The 27425-nt window shown below is 32.8% G+C and overlaps 1 protein-coding gene and 1 long non-coding RNA gene across 2 annotated transcripts; both read left to right on the forward strand.

Moving 5' to 3' along the window:
• Positions 1-8848: 8848 nt before the first annotated feature.
• On the forward strand, positions 8849-11045 carry LOC139492600 (superoxide dismutase [Cu-Zn]-like). The gene is made up of 4 exons (XM_071280751.1): positions 8849-8958; positions 9463-9545; positions 9935-10131; positions 10892-11045. The coding sequence occupies exons 1-4, from the start codon at positions 8849-8851 to the stop codon at positions 11000-11002; spliced, it is 501 nt and encodes a 166-aa protein (XP_071136852.1). The 3' UTR covers positions 11003-11045.
• Positions 11046-21379: 10334 nt separating this feature from the next.
• Positions 21380-26164, forward strand: LOC139493476 (uncharacterized). The gene is made up of 3 exons (XR_011657008.1): positions 21380-21478; positions 22351-22582; positions 25668-26164. It is a non-coding gene; the product is annotated as an uncharacterized lncRNA (long non-coding RNA).
• Positions 26165-27425: the final 1261 nt, after the last annotated feature.

Consider the following 27425-nt stretch of genomic DNA (forward strand, 5'->3'; position numbering starts at 1 on the left):
CTTTATGGGAATGTTATATATTAACCAGGTTCAACCCACTTTTTTTCTAAAAATGTCCTGTACCAAGTCAGAAATATGACAGTTGTTTTCTAATAATTCGTTCCTATGTATGTTATTTTTGTGCTTCTGTTGTTTCATTGTTTTCCTCATACAGTTTGAAGTGTTTTCCTTGTTTTTAGTTTGTAACCCGGATTTGTTTTCTCTCAATCGATTTATAACCTTTGAACAGCTGTATACCCACTGTTGTCTTATTTCCAAAAATACACATGCTTTCATCAGACTGAAAGACTACTTGCACAATCTAAAACTTATTTTTAAGTCGTCAACTTTTAACAAAATTCGACAAAAGTTACCATAACTTGCAAATTAAAAGTGGTCAATATAAGAAAATGCCAAGAAAAGACAGAGAGTGTAAAGTTTGCAAAATTGTAGACGAGGAGGAACACTTTTTCTTTTATCGCCTAAAAAGTAGTTATATGAGAACTACCATAATTAATGAAATTAAAACCCACTATCATTAATTTAATCTGCTTGCGTAAAATACAAACACTTTTAAGATCTCAATAAAGATATAGACCCACACAGGCAAATATACCAAAGCTTAAAGATTTGTTCAACGAAGCATATAAAAGATAAAAATATATAAAGAAAATAAAAAGAAGTCGTTTTGAAAATATTCCGGCCCCAAAAAAACCTACATTAGTGTCAAGACCTTTAGAAATGCCGTTTGTTGTGCCCAAATATTTGTCAAAAGTTTCAATTTTCGTCTGTTACTTTGATATGGCCATTACTGAGGAGACATAACTTGTTACAATTGGCATCTGGTATACTAAAATCAGTACAGTAAATTTGAGAACTGTTATTTCAAAAATGTTGCTATAGTCTTGAGATTATTATTTTTACTTAGTTAGTAAGTTAAAAACACATCTTCTATTTCCAAAATAAGGATGTCAACAATGAGAAAAAAAGCATTAAATTTAGTCGGCCAGAAAGACCCAACATGAAATATATAATAAACAATTCGATTGAGAAAACTAAGAGTCTAAGTTATAACCAATCAATTAACGACAAAAAAATAAGACAAACATGAACAAACGACAACCACTGAACTTCATAATCCTGACTTGGGAAAAGCACATGTGGCGGGATTATGTTTGTTTTACATCGTCCGTGTTACCATCAGTTTGTAGTACCTTTTCAAAGAAGAACAACCTCCTTATGTTTTGTGTAGCTTCTTTCTTTCTTACCAAACTAGTTAGATACCCAGTTTGAAACGTGAACATTCAAACAATATAAACAAATATATATTTTTGTTTGTCAACAGGGCAAAGAGATACCAGAGCATACTGCCAGTTGTATGACCCAACAAATCAAAACAGAGTCCATGGAAGGCTAACCTTGCGTCAACAAGTATGAGGAAAAAAAATTAAGTTATTGCATTTGTTATATAACCTATTAGATAAAGATAAGTAAGTTTTCTGACAATAAGTTATTTGTGTTTTTGAAAACACACAGTAATGCTTTGCAAAGTTGGTATTACGAACGTTTCCTCACATGTTTTCAATCAACCGAGTTCTATTCAAGCGAGAAACGTTACTGTACTCTATTAACTTGGTTACTACCGCGTACAGGACAAGTTATTGATAAATGATCAAAGTCTAAGGTCAACATTGACACATATTTTGAATGATTAGTGCCCACTATACTAACATATAACAATAAATATATCAAACACAATTTATAATTGCTGATCGCCCACAAGACTAGAAGGACACCGGATTTTATTATAATCTATCATAACAAACATAATATTTTATGCAAATAATATCTATATACATATAAACAATGCTTTCAATACGAAATGTAAACATTGACTCCGTCATAAACGAGCCCGCCGGCCAGAAAAAACCAACAACCAAGTTACCTTAGTCGATATGGAAACCTGTGTCCAAACCCTAATGCTCGGAAGATCGGCTCGAGAGTTGTACTTGGACAATACTTAAAGTAAGCTTATGTTTACATCAACAAAATATCATCAAAATGTGTAATAGCAAACAAAAATACCAATATATTGTACAAAAACAAGAAAAATTCAAACAATAATAAACCAACATTAAATCTGAACTTGACCCGTTCGAAGTTGGCGAGAGAATGGTCTGATAGGGAAATTAACCTGCGAAAAATTACCATTCATGTGATACTACAATTAATATCACGTGTCCATACATATATTGAAAGAACCGTTAGTACAATTATAATTTTCCTCTATACTTCGAAACGCGGAAAATTATAATTACAAATATGCCTGTTCTAGTTGGTTAAGCAGAAAAAATAAACAATTAACAATTAAAAGTTGTTACGTAAACATACTTTAACTTAGCAGTCATACATACATTATCTGAAACAGTCTTTTTATTATTTTTGTTGATTTTTTAATAAACAACAAAAATTACTTCTGATTTTTAATGTTCATTGTTATGTGCCATTTCTAAGTGGCGATTACTTAAATATTTTTGAACAGCCATATAAGAAAACGAAGGCGTAGTATGATTGATAATGAGACAACCATCATCCAGAGACCAAATGAAGTAACTGTCAACAAATTCAGTGCACAGTATGGACTTTAAGAGAGAGTTAAACCCATATCTCATTGCATTGTAAGCTATTACAAAAATCTGAATTGACAATTCAAACAAAAAGCCGAAGGGCTGATAAATTTATAAAACAATGAACTTTGTTTTTTATTGTCAGCGACCACCAACAATCACTGAATTATATGTTCATTTTAACCAAACCTTAATCAAGCAGTACACATCCATTTATTTAGTGTTAAGACCTGATAAACTGTCTGGAAAAACATTACATTGCGCGATGCAAAATACAAAATATAGACTGGTTGTATGACCATTAGTGCATAACATGTATAGGAAAATATATTTAGTAAAGTTGATGTTTTTAATAACACAAATGACCTTTAACCCGATAAGAAAAAGTAACAGTAATATACCGGTGTTCAAAAGTCATATATCGATTGAGAGAAAACAAATCCAGGTTACAAACTAAAACCCACTAACTAATAAAAAAAAACATCAAATAATATAAGAGGAAAACAAAGAAACAACAGGACCACTGAAGTGCAACAAACACAAACGGCAACATACATCTTAACGAACTTTATTATAATATGCCAGATAAGGAATAAAAATAATTCAGCATATTTACCAATTTTACAACGAAAGAAGGCTTTTTATTAGTTTAATCAGATAAAGTTTCAAGTTCATAAAGTTTGTTTTTCTTTCTTTACTCTAGATCTAAAAATTGCCGTATTAGTAACCCCTTTACACTTTCTAAATTACGTTTAAAATGTGATATTCGAATAAACAATATTTCATTAGTTGTTAGATGTATGGTGAAGCGTTGATTTTACCAGGGTTTTTTTCTCTCTTTTTTCCCTTTACCATGGTTTTCGCTATTTTTGTTAACCCTTTTTATACATTTATCCAAATAAGATCAAGAGATGTTTTAGCAGATTTCTTGAGTCCTGTTTACACCAATTTCAGAAAAGGATGAAAAAAAAACGTCTTTTAGGTTCAATTTCTGTAAGTATTGACAATGCATTTCCCCATAGAAACTCCCTTTACGGCTAAAACTGTACCAGTTTTACAATGAAGTTTTGAAAAAAATCATATCCTAGAATGGAAAGTTCATATGCGCTACTCATTAAAAAAAAGTGTAAAATATAGGGCTGTGCGGCATATATTCAACCTTACTATGCCCCGATCTTCTAAGAGTTTAAACTAACACAAAATTTCTTAACAACCCAAGCCTCGACTGTAGGGTTACCACAGATTTCAAAATAAACAATATTCACATGTATATTTACTGGTAACATTCCTAAGTTATGTCTCTATGAGATGCAACCTACAGATTAGAACTGGGAACCAGTATGTAAACAAAATTAACTATCTATGAATATTCTAAATTAAATCTAAAAGAGGCGTGGTTCGAGAAACAGCTGTCTTCACTAAGTGCAACCTAAACAAACATTTATTTAAATAGAAAACTCTATAAACCACTTTTTCTCACATAAATACTCACTTAAAAGAACAATAAGAAAATCACTGCAAATACTCAAGTTTACTTTTACTGTACATTTTATACCCCCTCCCCTGTTTCAAATTTTTAGAGATTTGAAAACAAGGCTTTAATTATTGCCATTTAACCCTATTTGTCTGTTTAGTTTAAATAATATTTATTCAGATAAATCAACATTAAACGATATTATACAAATAAAACAATATGAAGGATTCAGAAACAAACAATTTGCTTTTACAAATCTGTCTCCTTTGCCTGTTTTCTGACATCAAATGCGTAAAACTGGTTTTAAACTGTTCTGGTAACATATTGAAAGCATTTTAGAATACTATACATGTATTGTTTAACAGTCAATCATTCCAACATTCAAGATTATATAAATTATCCAATTCTGTCCCTATCTCCAGTCCACATCTTACTGTATGCCTATTTGTCAATAAAAGTTCACATTTTCTGCCACAAATGGTCAGTTTAGAATTCTTGTCACAACAGTATCATTTGTATCATCTGAAATTTTGAGTCCTCAATGCTCATCAACTTTGTACTTATTTGGCTTTATAACTATTTTGATCTGAGCGTCACTGATGAGTCTTTATGAAGACAAAACGCGCGTCTGGCGTACTAAATTATAATCCTGGTACCTTTGATAACTATAAGCACCACTGAGTCGATGCTACTACTGGTGGACGTTTCGTCCCCGAGGGTACCACCAGCCCAGTAGTCAGCACTTCTGTGTTGACATGAATATCAATTATATGGTCTTTATTTAATAAATTGCCTGTTACAAAACTATGAATTGTTCGAAAAACTAAGGTATTTCTTATCCCAGGAATAGATTACCGTACGGTGACCTAAAGCTGTTAATGTCTGTGTCATTTTGGTCTCTTGTGGACAGTTGTCTCATTGACAATGATACCACATCTTCTTTTTTTTTATATTAGCCGTATTTGGCACAACTTTTTAGAGTTTTGGATCCTCAATACTCATCAACTTTGTACTTATTTGGCTTTATAACTATTTTGATCTGAGCGTCACTGATAAGTCTTTATGTAGACAAAACGCGCGTCTGGTGTACTAAATTATAATTCTGGTATCTTTGATAACTATTACTGTAACCATATATCTGACACCATTTAGCAAATATATGAACTAAAAGTGTTAAAACAAAGCCTTATCTGCAATAGTTGTATTCATGCAGATACCAGTCTGATGTAAAATTCACTTAAAATGTTATAAAGATGACATCTAACATCTGATTTTTGCATTACTTCCAAGCAAAATTATTGTTTTTTATATCAAAACCTTTAAAATCATAAAATCATTGCATTTGCAAGTTTAATTATTTGTTTTATGACCCAGGGGGTAAGCAATTTTCTCTATTTTTCCCTGTGGGGCCACAAATTTCCTTAATTGTTCTGCTATTTCTAGCAATAAGTATTATTTAGTACATATTCAGGATAGAACACACTATGTTTTGTTTTGTTGTTATTTTTATATTTATAGCTTGTATTTTTTATGTCGCGATGACAAAAAAACAGATTCAGGTGTTACGGCTTACTTTTGGGTTATCGACAGCACAAAAACACCCCACTAATAATGTGTATGTTCTCTTATTTCACCCAATTTATGGCCTGTCAGCATTCTTTCCAATTTGATTTCGATGGATGACGATAGTTTGGTCCCTTTTTAGAAGAATATCTTTGAACTATTTGGAGGTCTCATGTAACAAGATGGTCACTATAATCATATTAAAAACTCTATGTTTTAAAGTATCATCTTCGGGAAGATTGTGTTTCTATACTGACGCCTGATGTAATTGACGTATAATTGAAAATCAAATTACTACCATTATCTATATATACATATATAAACAAAAAGGCAACAGTAGTATACACATATATACATGACGCAATAATCAGTTCTGTGTTATCAAACAAGTAAGATATATATATATATATATATATATATATAGTTTTGAATATGAAATATACTAGATAATTAGTTGAATCATTTTAATTGTTTGAAAAATACATCTTAATATTTTGGGGTTTATCATGCTAACATTACTCTGGAACCGTTTATTGGTACAATGTAACACAAGGTTGTTACTAAACACATTCATACTGATTGGATTGAAAAAATCAAAAATAAATTGCAAACATATCACATCTTATGGTATGTATGGGCCAAGTAAGCTTTTCTCATCACTTGCAATTGGCCGCCGTCGTCGTCGTCTGTCGTCCGTCGCCGTACGTTAACTTCTACAAAAATATTCTCCTCTGAAACTCCTGGGCCACATTAGCCAAATTTGACCACACTAAACATTGGGATATCTTATTTTAAAAATGTGTCCGATGGCCAGGCCAATCATCCAAGATGGCCACCATGGCTAAAATAGAACTTAAGGGTAAAATGTAGATGTTGGCTTTAATTTCTGCAAAGAAAGCATTTAGAGCAAATTCAACATGGTAATATTGTTCAGCAGGGCAAGATCTGTTTGCTGAGAAATTTTCAGACAAATCGGACAACCCGTTGTTTGGATACTGCCTCTGAACTTGTAATTAGAAAACATTGAATTTTTGGTTATTATCCTGAATATTATAATACATAGGGATAAACTGTTGACTGCTATTATGTTCAACACAGTCAGATCTACAAATAAGTAAGCATGACAAAAACTGTCTATTGACCCCTTTAAAGTCAAATTTAACAATTTTTCGTAAATTTTTGTAATCTTTTACAAAAGTCATCTCCAAAAATAACCGAGACAAATTTTACCAAACTTGGCCACACTTCGCATTAGGGTATCTAGTTTAAAGAATGTGTCTCATGGCCCTGCCTGACAATTAAAATGGCAGATATGGCAAAAATAGAACATAGGGGAAAAAGCAGTTTTGGACTTATATTTCTGAAACTAAAGCAAAAGTATTACAGTTGCAGTAAATCATGCATCAATTCTAAATAAAAATATAAGGTGAGTGACACAGGCTCCTTGGAGCCTCTAATTATCATAAATCATAATTCTTGAAAAATATCACGTCATTTTTCAATTAATAGCGCACCATGTTTGAATAATAATAAAAGTAGTTCTAGTTTTTAACTAATGATTCGATATTTTTTTCGTTGATAGCAGTTGATACTTTTGCCAAAACAGTTTACGAATTTAAAGGCAGTTACATGTAGGTTTTAGGTTTTTTGTTTTACATATTCATAATGAATGCCCTGTTTTTTTTCCAAAGTTTACAACGGGTTGCATGATTTTGAACAATTACTATTTCAATTGCTCTTTAAAAAAGACAAACTTTGGATTTTCCCAATTTTTTTCTCGGTTGATAGAAATGGACCACAATTATTACAAATATCAAATAATGAAGTTGAATTTTGTAAGGAATATCTCATTAAATTACTTATTGTTTTTTTGCTCGATTAAAATTCCATTATGCTTACATTGAGTGAAATCAATCTTGGAGTAATTTTAGCTGTAAAAATATGAGGTGTGGTTGGGTTGTTGTCTGTTTCAAACATTTCCTATTTCTGTTCTTTATTCGATGGCTGAACATACCCTCCCGAAGTAGCCTATGGTTTTACGATCAGATCACAATTTCCTTAATCGTGTGCCTATCTGTTTTCGGGAAATGTGAAATAGGCATTATTATTGACTATAATTGTTGCTTAACACAAAGGTCGACATTGATTTTATTAAATCGGGTTACTCGTGTAAAAATATTAACGTTACGTAAATCTTCAAATCCTTCAAAAGAATTAGAGAAATGTTTTAAACGATTATGATCTCGAATATGCATCATCAGTTTTTTATTATTTAACTATAAGAGTAATGATAAGATATTTTTGTGTTAATTATGTACATTTTCATAGTTCTTTTCAAAAGTAAATATTAAAATTATCTGTTTACAAAGAAAGCAACAGTTGATTATTCACGATATTGCCAGCGACGGAAAATGAACATTGCTATAATATATGCCTCTTTGTCGGATTTAATTAAGGTATTTTAATCAAAACTGGCGAAAAAGATAATTTTTCTATTTTGCCGGCGCCGTTTTGTTTAATAGTTCTGTCGAAAAATATTAAAAGTGTCATCTAAAAAATAACAAGCCAAATAGCCTTTGCTATATTAATATGGTACAGCCTAAAGAATAATCTATTTCTAGTTGTCAGCAACGGCAAAGTACCCACACTGGTTAATCATGTCGTACCAAATCGATGGAAACGGTAAATTTTTGTATTTAATCAGTAACAGCTGCATTTTGCATTTTGTTTGGTTTAATGAACTTTTTATTGTTGCCATTTGTTACCCAGTTTAAGATGCTAGTAGCTTAAGTTTGAAGATACTTTGTTTTCAGTTTTTGCTTACTTCACTAAATGTCTTGTTCTTCAATCTTGTTTTTTTACTCTAATCGACTAAACCTACCTTCGAGGTAGGTAGCACTCGGGTTAAACGGTTTATTTCATGACGTTGAAGAGAAACTCTACCCGTTCGATTTAAACTCTACTTACGCAAGTAACCCGAGTTTATCAAATCGAAATCAACCTAAGTGACAAACTTCTGTACATTGAGGAAGTGAATGAGTTAATACAATAATTACGAAGGTAAAATAGGTCCGTCTATTTAGAGGTAGCAAACAATTACTAAAAAATTCAAGAACGCAAACAGTATAAATGGTTGCCCGCTTTTTTTTTATATCTGAAATGTCTTTCTTAAGGATAACAAAGAGAACGAAAAGGTTCAGTTAACATGAGACCAGTTCTTCTTTTTCATTACCATGACCCTTTCTGGTTAGTTGCTGCTCACAAGGAAGCTATTAAAGCAAGAGTTCCAAATGGTGAAGTTGAAGTCATCCTCTCGTAAAATTTACGAATGCAATCACGAGTTAATTGACCATTATGGAATAACCGTTTCTGAGATGATATCTGATATGTTCCATATATCGTAATAATAATACACTTCCCTTTTCACCACGAATGCGACCTACAGAATTTAACTATCTACCGGGTTGTAATAGCGTGAACAACACAACGGGTGGCACATATGGAGTAGGATATACTCACCCTTTCAGAACACATGAGATCTCCCAAATATTTGGTGGGGTTCGTGTTGCTTAGTCTTTAGTTTTCTATGCTGTTTTTTTGTGTACTATTACCTGTCTGTTTGTCTTTTTATTTTTTAGCAATTGCGTTGTCAGTTTATTTTTAAATATGAGTTAGAATGTTCCTCGTGTATGTTTCGACCATCTTTAACTGATCTTCAATGATGAACTAAACAGCTTACACGGTACACCGAAATATCAGGAACAACACTGTAGAGTCGTTAATCTTATGCATAAATTATTTTCAGTACAATACCTAACTTGTTGAAATAACAGGGAGAATATATGGTTTGAGACCTGGATTACACGGCTTCCATGTCCATGAACGAGGGACTTTCGGACGTGGTAAGTAAACGTATTAATAAATCACTTGTGAAAAAGTGGTATCTAAAAGATATTTCATAAGTAGTAAGGTTATGTGTACTAAGCTTGTGTGTTCTATAAAAGTTTATTACGTTTCGATCTTTGTTTAATATATAAATCTCTGATTTCCGGGACATATATAAGTATTTGGTTTTGATAACAACTAACGAGCAATAAACATTTAATTTCACAACTAGTGCTTTGCAGTATCAAATATCCTTTTATTATAAAAAAAATAATTTTAATTTACGCAATATGAAATTAGTACCATGTATACGAATAAAATGTATAAACATTTTCTATGTATAGAGTAAACATATTTGATAAATTAATTCTTGTATGCTGCATATAAATAAATCTATCATTTATAGATTGCACTAATGCAGGACCGCATTTTAATCCATTTAACCAACATCATGCAGGACCAAGCGATGCACCGCGTCGCCATGTTGGAGACCTTGGTAATATTTACGCAAACAACTGGGGAGTAGCAAATTTGGCTATTTACGACAATTTTATTAGAATGCGGGAAAGACGAGAGCTTTCAATCCTCGGCAGAGGTATTGTGGTAAGTTATCAACGATTCACTGTAGATATATAGGTGTAATTTATTAATCATAGGCTTTTGTCGTAATGTGCGATGAAACTTATTTTTGCATGAGGCATTTTTAATGATTTTAAAATAAAATCATCAATACAATTTTATATGTATTAATGTTAAAACAGAGATTAGATGTGGTACTCAACGGATAGGCCATATGACTCCGACACATGTTAATATTGATGTGTTAGATATTTGTTTTTCGTTTAATTCTTTTTACATAAATTAGGCCGTAAGTTTTGTCGTTTTGTGGATAGTTTTCTCATTGGCAATTATACCACATCTTCGTTTTAATAATAACTCATTTAAAACCAAAGATGTTATATAAATGCATAAAAAATTGTTTAACCAAAAAGATGTTAATATTTGTTTTACAAAAATAAATGAAACAAATATTTGGTTTAGTTTGATTGACTGGAAAATAACCGACATTCTTCAACCTGTTAACATACGATGACACACAATCTTATTGTGTAACACAAATGAAGAATTATGACTTTATACGTATATTTCAACATGTCCAAAGTTTCCTAATTTGTAAGTTGTTGTTCTTATTCTCTACACATTTAACAAAATAACTGGTGTGAAATATAGACCTGCTTACAAATGACCATTGTGCTCATATTTGTGATACATGTATTTCTTAGCTTTCCCAAAAAGAATATATTGGTCAAGTAGTTTAAACAAGATTTAATAAAACACCCCTATGTTCTTGACTTTTCTTTAGGTTCACGCAGATCCGGATGATTTAGGAAGAGGAGGTAATGGCGAGAGTCTGGAAACAGGAAACGCTGGAGCTCGACTTGCTTGCTGTCAGATCATCCATACTGCTTTCTGAGTATGTGTGCAATCAAAAAGTGATTAAATTTTGCTTATAACTCTTTTATCTTAATAATTTCTCGGTATGTCTCATATCGTCAGATCATATGTTTCTTACGTCATATGAATTCGTACTATGCATACTTTTTAAATGGAATAGAAACATCACACTGCATTATAAATAGTTCGAAAACCTATAATACGATAATATCTGTCAATGCCAAGAAATGCTTTGAGATAAACAAAGACAACCAGACTTTCGAAATCAACATAAGTTGATAAGTTGACATTTGAATTGTAATCCTGTGTTCATGTTTTCGCCATTTCAGTCAGCATGGTCGATGCTTCACTATATTGGTCACGCACTAAAATTCGGACAATTGTTTTTAAATACAGGCAACAGTATCATACCACTGTTTGAAATTCATAAATCGATTGAGAGACAACAAATTCGGGTTTAAAACACATCACCTACAAGAGGAAAACAACGGAAATCAACAACACCAAAGCAACGTACATGGTCATACATAGAAACGAACCTCTTGATTATAACAACTGCCAACTTTCCGACTTGGTTTATTTCGTTACATTGTAAATAGATATACAAAATGTACTAGCAGGGACGCTATTTGAAAACATACGTAAAATGATGAATAAAATAGACAATCCGAAAAAGAACGAAAACGCTCTTCCTTTGGTTTTGAAAATTTAAAATAATGAAGGATCCCACTAATACAATTAAGTCTGATTTGCATCTTGACTTACATCTATATATTGATAATAAGGGTCTTCGAGAACAAAAGAAATGAGTTCAGCCTGCCAGCAACATTCCAACCACGCCTGTATATGGTGTATATATATCTTAGTTGATATGATTCCCAGAGCTTGAATTTTGAACTCAAAATAACCTTTAAAATATTTCAAAACCAAAAGCCCGTCGTCTTTTTCTCGCACCACACATATTGAGACGTATCCCTTAATTTTAACATGCATTTGCCACATATAGAACAAGATCTGCTTACGCTAAGATAAAGCACCTGGCACATCAATCCTGGTTTTGATTTGATTTGCGTAGCTCAGTCTTTAGTTTTCCCTCTCGTCTATTGTAGACCGTTTCGTCGTTTTTCTTTTTTTGCTATGTCTTTGTCAGTTTATCTTCACGTTGTTAGTTTGAATATCCGTTTGACATCTTCGGCTTCTGTTTAAATGTTTATGCTGAATCTATGAACTTGAAACTATTGTATATTAGTGTTTCTATGTAATAGGCAAAACACTGACGTTGGAACAAAAAGTCAATTAATGGAAATATCGCCTGTAACGAGTTGTCTCACAATTTTGGTAAAAACTGCCAAGTGCTTAACATAGTAGACCGAAATGACAATTAGAGCTGTTTTAAAATTGTCAGATTTGTGACTCTGCTATGTTCAGTTTTACATAAAAGTTGTATAAGAAAAAATCTTTAATTGTTAATTTATAATCCATTACTCACAAATCTCTTAAAATATATAACAGCTTTATTCGCATGTGAACTATAATCCATTATACATCAGAAACATGTTGCATATAAGTTTATTTAGATTAATGTTATAACAGTATTTTATTTGTTTAGTCTATTCAGGTTACTAACACCAGTGTCAATGACGACGTTAGTCTGGACGGTACTAGACCGTCTACACAGACGTTAGTCTGGACGGTACTAGACCGTCTACACATAACAAGTATAACAGTAACACCGTGTTTTTAATGATGACGTTAGTCTGGACGGTACTAGACCGTCTACACATAACAAGTATAACAGTAACACCGTGTTTTCAATGACGACGTTAGTCTGGACGGTACTAGACCGTCTACACATAACAAGTATAACAGTAACACCGTGTTTTCAATGACGACGTTAGTCTGGACGGTACTAGACCGTCTACACATAACAAGTATAACAGTAACACCGTGTTTTCAATGACGACGTTAGTCTGGACGGTACTAGACCGTCTACACATAACAAGTATAACAGTAACACCGTGTTTTCAATGACGACGTTAGTCTGGACGGTACTAGACCGTCTACACATAACAAGTATAACAGTAACACCGTGTTTTTAATACAATTACGAGATTCTTCATTCTTCGTGATTGTTTTACTTGAAAAAAGAAACGAGTCTCAATTCAGTAAAACAAACACATAAAAAGTGTATAAATGACTGATCGGGAGAGGTTTAGGTATCTGTAACACCATTTGTATTCCACCATCTTCTACATATTTAGGAAATGACTGCACCATCTCGGGAATTTGAAATTGTTTTTCGTTCGTTTTATTTGTGATAGACTTGTCTAATAATTTGTAACAAATGTAACAGGAGACGGTTTGACCTCAGTATTTCTCTATGTATAAAATATCTTTATTTTATTATCTGTGTGTTTTATTTGTTAAAGTCAGCTATAATGTTAACTCAGCCTCTAAAGCTACAGGTATTTCTACATTGTAATGACGAGTTCCTTTTTATCGTGTGTATAAATCAACAATACCGTGAATACGTGTGTCTACTCTTCGAACCCACCTTTACCTATAAGTACGCCGACAAATCAATACTTGACATTGACCTCAATATCCCTAAGTTAACTACAAATTGAAACACCTGTAATCGGACAATTATATTAAAGCAAGCGTAATTGATGGCTCGGAAATAATTAATTCCCGAAACACAAGTCTACTTGATATTTCTGACTATAAATTGTATAAAACCGTCTGTTAACCTTATGTAACTAAGGGTTCGAACCACTGGACCCTGAGTCTCCTTGCCTGCAGAGATCGAGATAAGTAAGTTTATATAATTTAATAAGGTCTCTCAAAATATCAACAGATGTAAACAATATTGCAATAACAATACAAAGCATCAAAGTCACATAAAATATTACATTGTAAAATAATGTAAAAGCTCTTATCAAAAATGTAAAACGAATATTAAGTTTCGGCTTCTAAACAAATGGAATTTTACCGTAAATACCCTAAACTATTAAACTCTATCGTAATCTCATCAAATATTAAATTCAAACCCCCAAAATATAAAAGATACTTTACTCAATTCTTACTAGAACACGCTATGGAATAAAACCGGACCAAATAAAGCAATAAAGAATCACCCTGAGAAATAAAGCATATCGGTTTTATTCAAATCAAGTTGCAGTGTCTTATTCAGACATCGGGGTATAATACACCCGTAAGCCCTTAATAATAAAGATAAACAACGGCGGTTTTATTCAAACCAAATGTCGATTATGTCTTATACAGACCTTGGCTTTATACGATCAAGCGACCGAATTAATAAAATATCTACTTTATATACTAATTACAGGTAAAGAAATAACAACTTTAACCAACCGCGTACTTCGATACAAACTTGTATATAAAGGTGCACTCGAAAATATTTTATTCTAAACAACTATTGATTACTACCGAGAAGAAAAGAAAAGCTTTTAATCATTTATCTTATGTAAAACACCGAGAATCCTTACTGATTAACCAATAGAAATCAACTACACTTTTTAGTTTACCCTGGATACGAACATGTAAGCAAAATAATAACAATGAAAATGAATTGTAAATTGAAATAAGCCATCCTACATATAATTTTAAATATATAAAAACCGATTCCGCTACACAAAAACAAAAATAAATTTTGTATCTCCTTTAATTTAGAGGATAAGATGGGATGCATTATTTGTGTTGTCTAGTACACAGTGTAGATACTATTCTGCACGCTATTCGGAAGTCGCGATTTTCGAAGCGATGATTTCCAACTGGCTAACAGGACGGTTTTGCCTACGGTAACTTTTCTCATCATTTGTTTACTCCTATATCTACAAAGTGCTTTGAACATCTTCAAGGTATACATAGCATCATAAATATGAGTAACTGTAACAAAAACATGCGTTAGAATATAAAATATACGTGTGTATCACATCAACTTGGTAGAAAAAAGTGAAATCGATGGACAATTTTGCTCTCGTAGTGCAAAGCAAATAATCTTTTATTGCAAATATTTGCATCAGTTTACAGTTAAATATATACTGTTTCAATATTCTTTTCGTATTTAAGTAGAATATTCGTATTTCCCATAAAAAATATGTTTTCCTTGAGGATCCCAAAATAAATCACTGTACGATCAGTCTACAGCTGACTGTATTCTAGAAGCGATTTCAGATTTTTTTACTGTAAGACCAGTCGTGATTTTGAAGAAAAAACAACAGCAATTTGAAGGTATATACCACAGGCGCTTGGGTCTATGATACAGATTTTTTTTTTATTTTTTTTTTATTGAAATATTCAATTTTCTATATTTATAATACATAGCTATCACTTATGTGCATGTCTCACCTAATTTCGAGTGATTTAAACGACCCAGTATACTGGGTCGTTTAAAGTGTCGTTTAAATCACTCGAAACTAGGTGAGACATGCACAGAAGTGATAGATATGTATTATAAATATAGAAAATTGAATATTTTAATAATAAAAAAAAAAAATAAAAAAAAACAATATCTGTATCATAGACCCAAGCGCCTGTGGTATACACGTGTATGTGTGATATTATGGACTATCCAGGGAACTATAACGTGTAATTACTTTCATCAGACAATACAAATATATTTCTGATGAATTTTTTAGACGGCAAAATAATTGTATTTTTGTTCCATCAGTCTTATTTAAAATCAAATGCCTAAAAAGTATTACATGATTCGCTTGTGGACTTTGTAATAGTGTATCGTAACAGTTATCTGTTTAGCTATTACATTTTTTAAGATTATCTACACCGTCCGCCGTTGACCAATTGATGATAACATAAATCAAGCTTGTCTCTTTTAAAATAAGAAAAAAATGGATAAAGACAGCTTTGCGTAGGGGGATAATTCATGTGATATAATTTTGGTAAGTTTACAGAAATAGAAGGTCTATAATGCATTAATCGAGTAAAAATGGAGCAATTTCAGAAAACTTTAATGATTGGTTTAGGAGGTGTTGGAAATACCTGATGGATGAACCCATATAATGCAATGTTCAAGTCCGTATCTTATATAAATAAAGTCATCATAGATACCAGGACTAAATTTAGTATATACTCCAGACGCGCGTATCATTTACAAAAGACTCACCAGTGACGCTCGTATCAAAAAAGATAAAAATGCCACATAAAGTACGAAGTCAAAGAGCATTGAGAACCAAAATTCCTAAAAGTTTTGCCAAATACAGCTAAGGGAATCTATGCCTGAGTTAGAAAAGCCGTAGTATTTCAAAAAATTCCAAAATTTTGTAAACAGTAAATTTATAAATATAACCATATCAATTACAATTCATGTCAGCACAAAAAGTGCTGACTACTGGGCTAGTGATACCCTCGGGGAAATAAATCTCCACCAGCAGTGGCATCGACCCAGTGGTTGTAAATAAACTCATCATAGATACCAGGACTAAATTTAGTATATACGCCAGACGCGCGTTTCATCTACAAAAGACTCATCAGTGACGCTCGAATCCAAAAAAGTTACCCCATAAAAGTTTTTACTAAAATTCGAAATAGACGTTGCACAATACAGTCATTATCATTTACGATAAGGAAACCGAATAAGATTAATTAATAGTTATATCAGTGACGGATTCAAAAAAAGGGGATCCGGCAGTTTGAAACCCTTTTTTAACTATCAATGCATTTGTATGGGAACATATATTTGGAATCCTCTTTTCTCCTGGATTGGACCCCCTCTCCATTTAAAAATGGCCGGAACCCCCAATGTATATTAAGTGGTTTATGAAGAGATGGCTTACAAAACCGGCGAAACATATTGTACCGGTCCAACGGACGAACGGAAAGATGGACTTCTTTATCACTATAACCCCCCGCTTGACAAAGTGGTGTACATGCAATTGAGTGTCAAAGAGACAGCTCTACATCTTAAACAAAGTGAAGGAACTGTGATCAATTATAGGCTACAGTACGGCCTCGTATGTGTGTAAATACATGCATGTTTTATATAACAACTAAATCTGTGTGTTTGTACAATTTTAAGAATAACGGAGTACATTTCTGAAACTTATATACTAGTATACATCAAACCTTCCTCTTATTTTAGCAACATTTAAACATCCTTATACTTAATGTAGTAAGTCGAGTACACCCTATCAAGCTAAAACATGTTTCATAAGTTTTCAGGATGTGAATGTATTGAAATATATTTGTGTTATTTAGAAAAATGTCACCTTCTGATGTATCGTAAATAACTTTGAAATAACCACTAGAATACAGTGACATTAAGACTGATCATACAGTTTTAAAATATTCAAGCGAGACTGATCATACAGTGAGAAATTCAAACAAGTGTAATTTTTTTTATTTCTGGCTTCAAAGATCTGGTTAAAACTTTTACCACCAATTGCAATATACTTCATTTAGTTAATTAAGTCAGGTTTTTACGTTAATTTGTACACTAAGAGGGTAAAAAGAATGTTTTTAGGTTCGCCGACTGATTTTTCTTAGTGATGCACTTGAAAATCTCTTGATTAAGGCAAAGATACGAATAATGAATGTGTGGAATTTAATTCTAAACCATTTGAGAATAACGATGTCGGCTGAATTAATCATTAAGCAATGTACAGATGATCAACTTACCGTTTAATTCAGTATACAAGTACTATATATACCATGGTTTTTACGAGTTAACATATTTAAACAAACGAATCCAAAGGATGAGTTTGTTTAAATATGTTAATGAGTAAGACACATGGTATATAAAATTTGTAATATAAATAAAATGATTGACAGCTTCAAGACCTTCAACTAATATTGGAAATTGATCACGTTACAGTTTTATCCAATGAAATGGAAGCTCGCGCAAGTCATTTTTGCGCTTCGTGTATGATCGTCTGTTTATTTCATGGAGTAGAACCCCTGAATTTGCAGAAAGTAAAGAAAATGTCGGATTTTCCCGATTTTATTTTTTAGTTTTGTGCCCCGTGTATGATTGTAGGCGCAGGTAATTTCATAATGTCGTCAGACTGAGGTAAACAAAAATGTTGGATTCCAGCGAGAAGGATTAAATAATTATTCTAATGACGGTAAGAATTGTTTTTTTTTGTTTTCAATGTATCATACAAATTAATCATATTTTACAGAATTTTCATCTAATTGAAAAAGGCTTTTCTTCCGTTATTTTATTAGCTTATTTATTAAAACGCAATTTTAATGATAATTAAAACAATATTTTAACAGTGGCGGATCCAGGGGCGTAGATAGTGTACGTCCCCTAATCATGTTTTTCACAGATATTTGTAACCGATATTTATCCCTTTTTGTATAGGTACCCCCCTTTTTAAATCGAAATTTAAATGAATTTTCGCAAAAGAAATGATAGTTTTACATTTTATTTTTTTCAAAACTGAAAGAAGAAACATTTAGTAATTGTTTCCAAAATTAAGGGAATTCGTAACAATCCTATATAGTTTGAAAAGGGTTTCTTGAAATGTGGTACACATAATTTATTGCTTTTTCTTATAAAATGAAAACAAATGAAGATCTTGACCTTTTAGTACGTTTTACATTTTCCTAAATATTTAAGAGGCGGATACATTCGAAAAAAAGGTGGAGCTTCAGCCATGGAATAACATGAAAATGAATATGTTATACCATGGCTGAAGCTCCGCCTTTTTTCCTTTGGATTCTAGTCGAGTTGCATATTCAATTAGCAAAGTATGGTACAACATAAATTTGCATATAATATACCATGGTTTTCCCTCTCCACACTTTTTAAGCAAATTATTTCATAAAAACATCAAAGGAAAAAATCCAATTTATGTTACAAATCAAATTTAAAATGTGATCCAAAAAATTCTCTCTTCGAAAATCGCGACTTCCGGATAGCGTACAGAATAGTATCTACACTGTGTAGTATATTTGTACAAACCTATATCATAAAAGAGGGTCGAAAGGTACCAGAGGGACATTCAAACTAATAAGAACAAAATAAACTGACAACGCAACGCATAAAAGAAAAGACAAACAGACAAACGATAGTACACAAAACACAACAGAGAAACTAACAAGAGTGCACACGCTGAAATGTCTCGCCTTCTATATTAATCATTGATATTATGTTGATAGTCCTAAGTATAAAGTTTTATTACAACTGTCTCATTAACTTAACATTAACCAAAATAACTAAACAAAGACCAATGAACCATGAAAATGAGGTCAAGGTCAGATGAACCATGCCAGGCAGACATGTACAGCTAACAATGCTTCTATACAACATATATAGTTGACCTATTACTTATAGTTTAAGAAAAATTGACCAAAACACAAAAAATTAACACTGTGCAATGAACCGTGAAAATGAGGTCATGGTCAAAAGAAACCTGCCCTACTGACATAAAGATCATAAAATATTTCCATACACCAAATATAGTTGACCTATGGCATATAGTATTAGATAAATAGACCAAAACTCAAAAACTTAACTTTGACCACTGAACCATGAAAATGAGGTCAAGGCCACATGACATCTCCCCGCTAGACATGTACACCTTACAATCATTCCATACAACAAATATAGTAGACCTATTGCATATAGTATGAAAAAAACAGACCAAAACACAAAAATTTAACTATAACCACTGAACCATGAAAATGAGGTCAAGGTCACATGACATCTGCCCGCTAGACATGTACACCTTACAATCATTCCATACAACAAATACAGTAGACCTATTGCATATAGTATGAAAAAAACAGACCAAAACACAAAAATTTAACTATAACCACTGAACCATGAAAATGAGGTCAAGGTCAGATGACACCTGCCAGTTGGACATGTACACCTTACAGTCCTTCCATACACCGAATATACAAGCCCTATTGCTTATAGTATCTGAGATACGGACTTGACCACCAAAACTTAACCTTGTTTACTGATCCATGAAATGAGGTCGAGGTCAAGTGAAAACTGTCTGACAGACATGAGGACCTTGCAAGGTACGCACATATCAAATATAGTTATCCTATTACTTACAATAAGAGAGAATTCAACATTACAAAAAATCTGAACTTTTTTTTCAAGTGGTCACTGAACCATGAAAATGAGGTCAAGGACATTGGACATGTGACTGACGGAAACTTCGTAACATGAGGCATCTATATACAAAGTATGAAGCATCCAGGTCTTCCACCTTCTAAAATATAAAGCTTTTAAGAAGTTAGCTAACACCACCGCCGCCGTAGCCGCCGCCGCCGCCGGATCACTATCCCTATGTCGAGCTTTCTGCAACAAAAGTTGCAGGCTCGACAAAAACTAAGCAACAAAAAAAAACTAACCAAAATCTACCCCCCCCCCCCCCCCAGAATATCAAATGGTCGTCCCTTGTACCAATTTTCGATTTCGATTTAAGGGTAACATTTAAATGAAATTATGACGTTTGTGGCCTTTGTAACTCCTACTTTTTTCATCGATATTCATACAAATGTATTTGGGGCCTCAAATTTCCATTGTTACTATATTCGTCGAATCTGCTACAGATTCGTTGCGGCATGTTTGCTGCAAATGTGATGCAGGTATGCTGCAGAAATTTACCATGCAAATGAGTAGTTGCTGCGGACCTGTATTTGATTCCGCAGTTTAATTCTGAAAAAGTTAGGTCACATACATTCTAGTCTCTTCCCCGGCCGTTATTGAAATTCTTGTTAATATTTGTATATTTCGAAGGCATACTGAACGTTTTACGTAGGGAACCAACCTACACACATTCAAACAGCCAGACAATTCAAATATACTGCAGCATTTGCAAAATTATCAGAGCATATGCATGATATGTAAAACCTCGCAAGAAATAATGTCAAGTTTTTTGTCGTTCAAGTACTGAAATGCATTAAATATTTCAAATACAAAAGAAGGGTTTATGTAAAGTGCATGTTGTGCATACTGCTAGTTAAAATAATTTCTTCAAAATTCAATTTGACTTATTGAAACAGAAGATTTTTCAAACATATAGAAGACCCCCCCCCCCCCCCCCCCCCCTAGAATATTCAAAGATTTTTAAATCTAGCTACGAACATCCCTTATATTCTAGTTTATCGTGCAATCATTATTCAAATACTTCCTGCAAACTTTAAAAAAAAAGCACATTTTATACCTTAAAGTTTATATGCATGGGGGTAAAAATGTTACGGAGACGAGTCCCTGTGTGGAAACTTCCCGGAACATAATCGTGCACGGATCATAGTAGGAAATCTATCAGTTTTCTTAACATAATAAACAAATTAATCTTTTTTTTAAAAGTCCCAGATGAAACGGGTACAAGTTTATTTATAACAGAAACAAATAGGTCATTATAAAAGTTGGAACTTTTACGGTCTAAAAATAGATATAAAGAATTTTCAAATGATTACGAAATCCCCTCCATAGAAACAAAGCAGTTATAAACAAATGGTTAAGCTTGGAATGATAACATAGCTAAAGGTATGTAGTCTTTGTAGAGAGAAACACATCTATAAATTAACACGAAAAGGCTCTGCGTCAAACAAAGAAGTGAGCGGAAAATGTCTGACAGGGTTTATCATGTTTATATAGCTTTTTCTTTTTAGCTGGTTATTTTGTGATGCATTGCATATCATGTAAATAGTTTTAAATGTTTAAGGTAGAATAAAATGGTCAATATGAAACCGACAATAGATTCGTGTTAAAGATGGTTTGAACAGCCAAAAAGACAACAATGATAGTTCAGATCATGATTTTGTTTTATTGAACTTTCGATTTCAATATATATGATATGCTTATATCTGTTGTAGCGGGTAATAAGTATAAAGTATAAAGCTGCAGGTTTGAGTTCAGATCTGGTCAATCCCTTAAAACATGTTAACTAGATATATATATATATATATATACGTCTGTGTGTAATTTGGGTGGCCCATTTCACCTTAAATGCATGATAAAAAAATGTCTACTATGATTTAACTTTCGATGTCAATATATATGATATTGCTTATATCTGTTGTAGCTAATAAGTATAAAGTATAAAGCTGCAGGTTTGAGTTCGGATCTGGTCAATCCCTAAAAAAATGTTAACTAGATATATATGTCTGGGTGAAATTTGGGTGTCCCATTTCACATCAAATGCATGATAAAAAAATGTCTACTATGATTGAACGTTGAAGATGCCGATGATATAACCATGATAACATGATTAGTTTTTTGTTTACAAACATTGATTTTTCTTCCTTTAAAGACCTGCTGAAAAATACTAATTAAATATTTGTTTTAAAAGAAAATGGATATATTTAATGTTAATTTCTACATAATATTTAAAAAAAAAACATCCATTGAACTTTAAGGTGAGTGGAAATGGTAGTGCGGTTTTACGAATGGGATCCTTTAGGGTCAGCGCTTGGGCACGCCTCACTTACATTACCAAACGGTACCCACATTAGCTGGTGGCCATGTGATGAAGATCGATCGACCCTGACAACATGGTTGGAACTGAGTGGATGTAAAAGTGTTGCTAAGACAGTTGGCTTTTCGCCATTTAAGATATCTACAGTTTTACTGTCTATCCCTACTTCTGTGGTATGTATACTATTAAACACAGTTGACTCAGCTAACATCCATTGATCATTAATTATATAAGCATTTCGTTGAGAATCAACTTTAGTTCTTTTTATGCCCCACCTTCGATAGTAGAGGGGCATTATGTTTTCTGGTCTGTGCGTCCTTCCGTCTGTACGTTCGTCTGTCTGCACGTTCGTCTGTCTGTCCGTCCGTCCGTTCGTTCGTTCGTTCGTTCGCCTGTCCGACCGTTCCTCCTACTTCAGGTTTAAGTTTTTGGTCAAGGTAGTTTTTGATGAAGCTGAAGTCCAATCAACTTGAAACTTAGTACACATGTTCCTTATGATATGATCTTTCTTATTTTAAAACAAAATTAGACTTTTGACCCTATTTTCATGGTCCACTGAACATAGAAATTAAAAGTGTGAGTTTCAGGTTAAAGGTTTTTGGTCATGGTAGTTTTTGATGAAGCTGAAGTCCAATCAACTTGAAACTTAGTACACATGTTCCTTATGATATGAGCTTTCTTGTTTTAAACCAAAACTTTTGACCCCATTTTCATGGTCCATGCACTGAACATAGAAGTTAAAAGTGTGAGTTTCAGGTTAAAGTTTTTGGTCAAGGTATAGTTTTTGATGAAGCTGAAGTCCAATCAACTTGAAACTTAGTACACATGTTCCTTATAATATGATCTTTCTTATTTTTAAACCAAATTAGATTTTTGACCCCATTTTCATGGTCCACTGAACATAGAAATTAAAAGTGTGAGTTTCAGGTTAAAGTTTTTGGTCAAGGTAGTTTTTGATGAAGTTAAAGTCCAATCAACTCGAAACCTAGTGCACATGTTCCCTATTGGTTGATCTTTTTACTTTTAAGGCCAAATTAGATTTTTTACCCAATTTCACGGTCCATTGAATATGAAAGATGATAATGAGAGTGGGGCATCCTTGTACTTTGGACACATTCTTGTTTTCTATTTAAATAAATGCGTAAAAAGACAATTTATGTAAATATGTGATTCGAATATCTTTGTCTTATGATTAAAGTTGATCGTAAGCACCGTGTATCATCGTACAGCGGATATAGGTACTAACCAAGCGGGCATGATCGAATTTGACCTTACAAGGTAACGAAGATCTTTGTTTTGCTTTATCAATATTCAATGTACATTTCTCAACATTTGAAATTCCTGCTCCCAAATAATTTTTGCATCAATTTTTTCCTATTCATAAAACAACTTTGATATTCAAATAAGAACAATTAACTTGTTGATGCGCAAATAGTTGTGAAAGTCAACACCCACTTTCAATTTCGTTACAGTTGTTGAGACATTTACATCTTTTATCTGAAAGAAACCTAATACAGGGCAACAGTAATAGTTACCAATCATAAACCAACCTGTGATTACTCATTCCTTGAAACTGTTTGGGTAATAAACGAGTATATAAATAAAGTTTTTGTGTGCGGTGTACAACAACTTAACTATGCACCATACATAAGAATTTATGTGGTCAGCTAAACACCGTACACAACGCTTCTTTAGGGATAAAATATCGAATAATAACATATGCATACCTGCCAACTTTTCAAAATGCCCATGGGGGTTTTGCGTGCAAGATGGCTGTCATAGTCATAAAAAACCTTCAAGGGGGTCTTCAAATACATTTTAATGTTGGTTTTTGGCTTCTTCATACTTTTATAAGCTTAAAGTCATTGTAAAACTAATTGTTTTGTTTAAAATTGTGGGCAAAATTGCTCTTTCAAAATTTTAATTTGGAAGCCTCCATGGGGGAAATCCCCCGCAAATAGTGACAGTTGGCAGGTATGCATATGTATGAAAGATTTCAATGTCAATTATTGAAACAGCTATACCTATTTCATATATTGGTAAGTCATGAATAAAAGCAACAGTAGTATACCGCTGTTCGAAACTCATAAATTGATAGAGAAAATCAAAGTACTGAAGTACTGACCATCGGATGACCACAAGTTCTTGTGGATGGTCAAAAGCACTTGTCTCAGAAAAAAATCACATATCTCTTTACCTGAAACAGGTTAATGTACAGAGATATATTTTTTCTGAGACAAGTTCGTACGTGGATGATGAAAATGACCGGAAATTCAACTTCACCGTAATAACTATACACTGATTAAAATAACAGTTACATCTATATGATTTTCATCCATTTGTATAGCATTCTATTCTACTATTCTAATAATAGTGCAATGCAAGTGCATGGTGGACACTTTTCTGTAAAAAAAATAATCTAAAAGATTGGATACGAGTAAACATTCATATTTTCCCGCAAAAACAGTTACAGAGTTACCGGTCCTTGCCGAAATTGTCGCGAAACGTTCTTTGAGATATTCTTCCGCATGCTTTAAGGTGTCAGACCACCAATTAAAAATCCCTATCTGTTCAACCAAATTTTGCAATTTTCCTAGCTTTCTAATTATTTCACCTTAAGTTTAGCTTCATATTTGCCCATTGATACAACGTTATATTATGAACGTTATGGAATTTTTAAACCACATACTGAAAAGAAATCCAGAAAAAACAACTTTAACCAGTCGTATACAATTATTCCCCATGTTTTAGGCCTAACCGATACTGGTTTCGTAGACGAAACGCGCGTTTGCCGCAAATACGAAATTTTAATCCTGGTATCTATGATGAGTTTATTGATTATAAGAAACGGAAAGAGATTGATAGTAGATTTGAAATGGTTTCATCATCGAAGTTAATGGTACAGACATGTTAACCAAGGTCGCCCCTAGTTTTGTGATTGGATTTGTAGAACAAAGGTATGAACAAGTAGCGAAAATGTTCGATCAAGACTACCGAAACTACGAAATAACTAACTGGAAACGATACCTCCACAATTTCATTATATTTTGGAGCGAATGAAAATAAGTTTTTTTTCAAAAAGAGACCTACTGAATACCTCAACAACGTTACAAATAAGAACGTTTAAGTCATTATAATTGCCTATACAGATGGATGGAAGAGCTAGACGCTAGACAATCTCTCTCTCTCTCTCTCTTTGGTAAATGTATAAATCTGACTGCACGTGTAAACTTGTATATATATATATTACTCTTTCAGATGTATCCACTCAAACCCCACTGTATGCCATCATACCATGATGACGTCGTGTTAGAAGGAAGGGAAGCTGACCGCAAGGTCAAACTAAGAAATTGTATATTGGATCAAGATAAAGTTGTCGCGTGGTGGCATCATGCCAAGACAACCGAAAAGTATTCATTAATAACAAATAATTGCGCCACCATGGTAATCAAAGCTTTGGAAGCTGGAAGGACGAACGAATTTGAAAAACTTCCACGTGACTTCTGGGACATCATGATGTGGACTCCATATCGTGCATTTGAATATTGTCAAAAACTATCGAATTTACGGTTAGAGGTCACGCAGTGATTAGAATGACAGGGAAATTACTGTAAAATGTATACTTTGTATTAAGTTTTTTGTGTTAAGTTTTTTTAATGACTTTGTTGTACACATAAAATTTGTTTTAGCATTCACCCGTACAATATGGGTGCAAATATTTAAATAAATAAGCATATGGTAGAATGCCTATTTAAGCCAGGTTAAATTGATTTTGTCTATTTACCAGATAGTAGTCTGCTTGTAAGATAGGTTAGATATTGATGATTAAAAAATTGAAAAAAAAAAGAATCATTGAATTTCACTCAATCATCAAAATACACCACTTTAGGGACGAAAGATACCAGAGGGACAGTCAAACTCATAGATTGAAAATAAACTGACAACCCCATGCAAAAAATAAAAAGACAAACAGACAAATAATAATACACAAGACACAACATAGAAAACTAAAGACTAAGCAATACGAACCCCACCAAAAACTGGAGTGATCTCAGGTGCTCCGAAAGGGTAAGCAGACCCTGCTCCACATGTGGCACCCGTCAATGACTGAACAATGAATTCAAAAACAGCTACGAAGAATGAAAAATTTCTGTCAAAAATGAAGGAAACGTAATTGTGGTATAATAGGAATATACAGTTTAATAAAAAAAAAAATAGATCACACTTAAATGACTGTCCGTCACTGGGTTACGCAGAATGTTTGTTAAACCATGGAATATACTCATTAGTGAAGTTTTAAATATGTGGACAAGAGTACACACGATGAAATTTCTCGCCTCTTTTTACTAACCATTGATTTTATGTTGATGGTCCTATATAGAAAGCTTTACTACAACTTTCACATAACCTCCATATAGTCCAAAGTTAGATAAGCCAAACTAGAATTACATGTACAACTTACAATAATTGCATACACAAAATGTTTTAAATATCAGTATAGTCGACAAATTGCACATAGTATCGATATCTAAGAAACTAGCTTAACCAGTAAAACTTAACATCAATAAATGAACTATTGAAATAAAGTCAAGATAAGATGAACCCTTACAATTATACGTGTACACCTTACAATCATTTATTAAATGCTGTTAACAGTTGACCTAGTGCATAACCAGGGAAAAGTTCAGATTTTCCATAACCATGAAAATAGAGTCATGGTCAAATGATTATTTCCAGACAGACAATTATATTATGCACTAAATATAGTTGACATATTGCTTAAAGTAACAGAAAAACAGACAAACAAACATCGGTCAATAACTGTAAAATCGAGGTCAAGGTCATATAAAACATGCCAAACTGGCATGTTCATCGTAAATAATTTATGGATACATGAAATGAGGTTAAGGTCTAGTGAAAAATGTCAGACAGGCATGAATATAAAGGTACGCACATACCAAATAGTTATATAAAGAGATATTAAGATTTTAAAGTAGTCAATGAACCATGAAAATG

The sequence above is a fragment of the Mytilus edulis genome, chromosome 10, assembly GCF_963676685.1.
Source record: "Mytilus edulis chromosome 10, xbMytEdul2.2, whole genome shotgun sequence".
Lineage (NCBI taxonomy): Eukaryota > Metazoa > Mollusca > Bivalvia > Mytilida > Mytilidae > Mytilus > Mytilus edulis.

Excerpts from the sequence above, each read along its gene's own strand:
- LOC139492600 (XM_071280751.1), top strand. The coding sequence starts at position 8,849 with ATGAGACCAGTTCTTCTTTTTCATTACCATGACCCTTTCTGGTTAGTT. Across the intron at positions 8,959-9,462 it reads GAAGTTGAAGTCATCCTCTC|TGTTGAAATAACAGGGAGAA; the intron begins GTAAAATTTACG and ends CAATACCTAACT. Across the intron at positions 10,132-10,891 it reads TCCTCGGCAGAGGTATTGTG|GTTCACGCAGATCCGGATGA; the intron begins GTAAGTTATCAA and ends ACTTTTCTTTAG.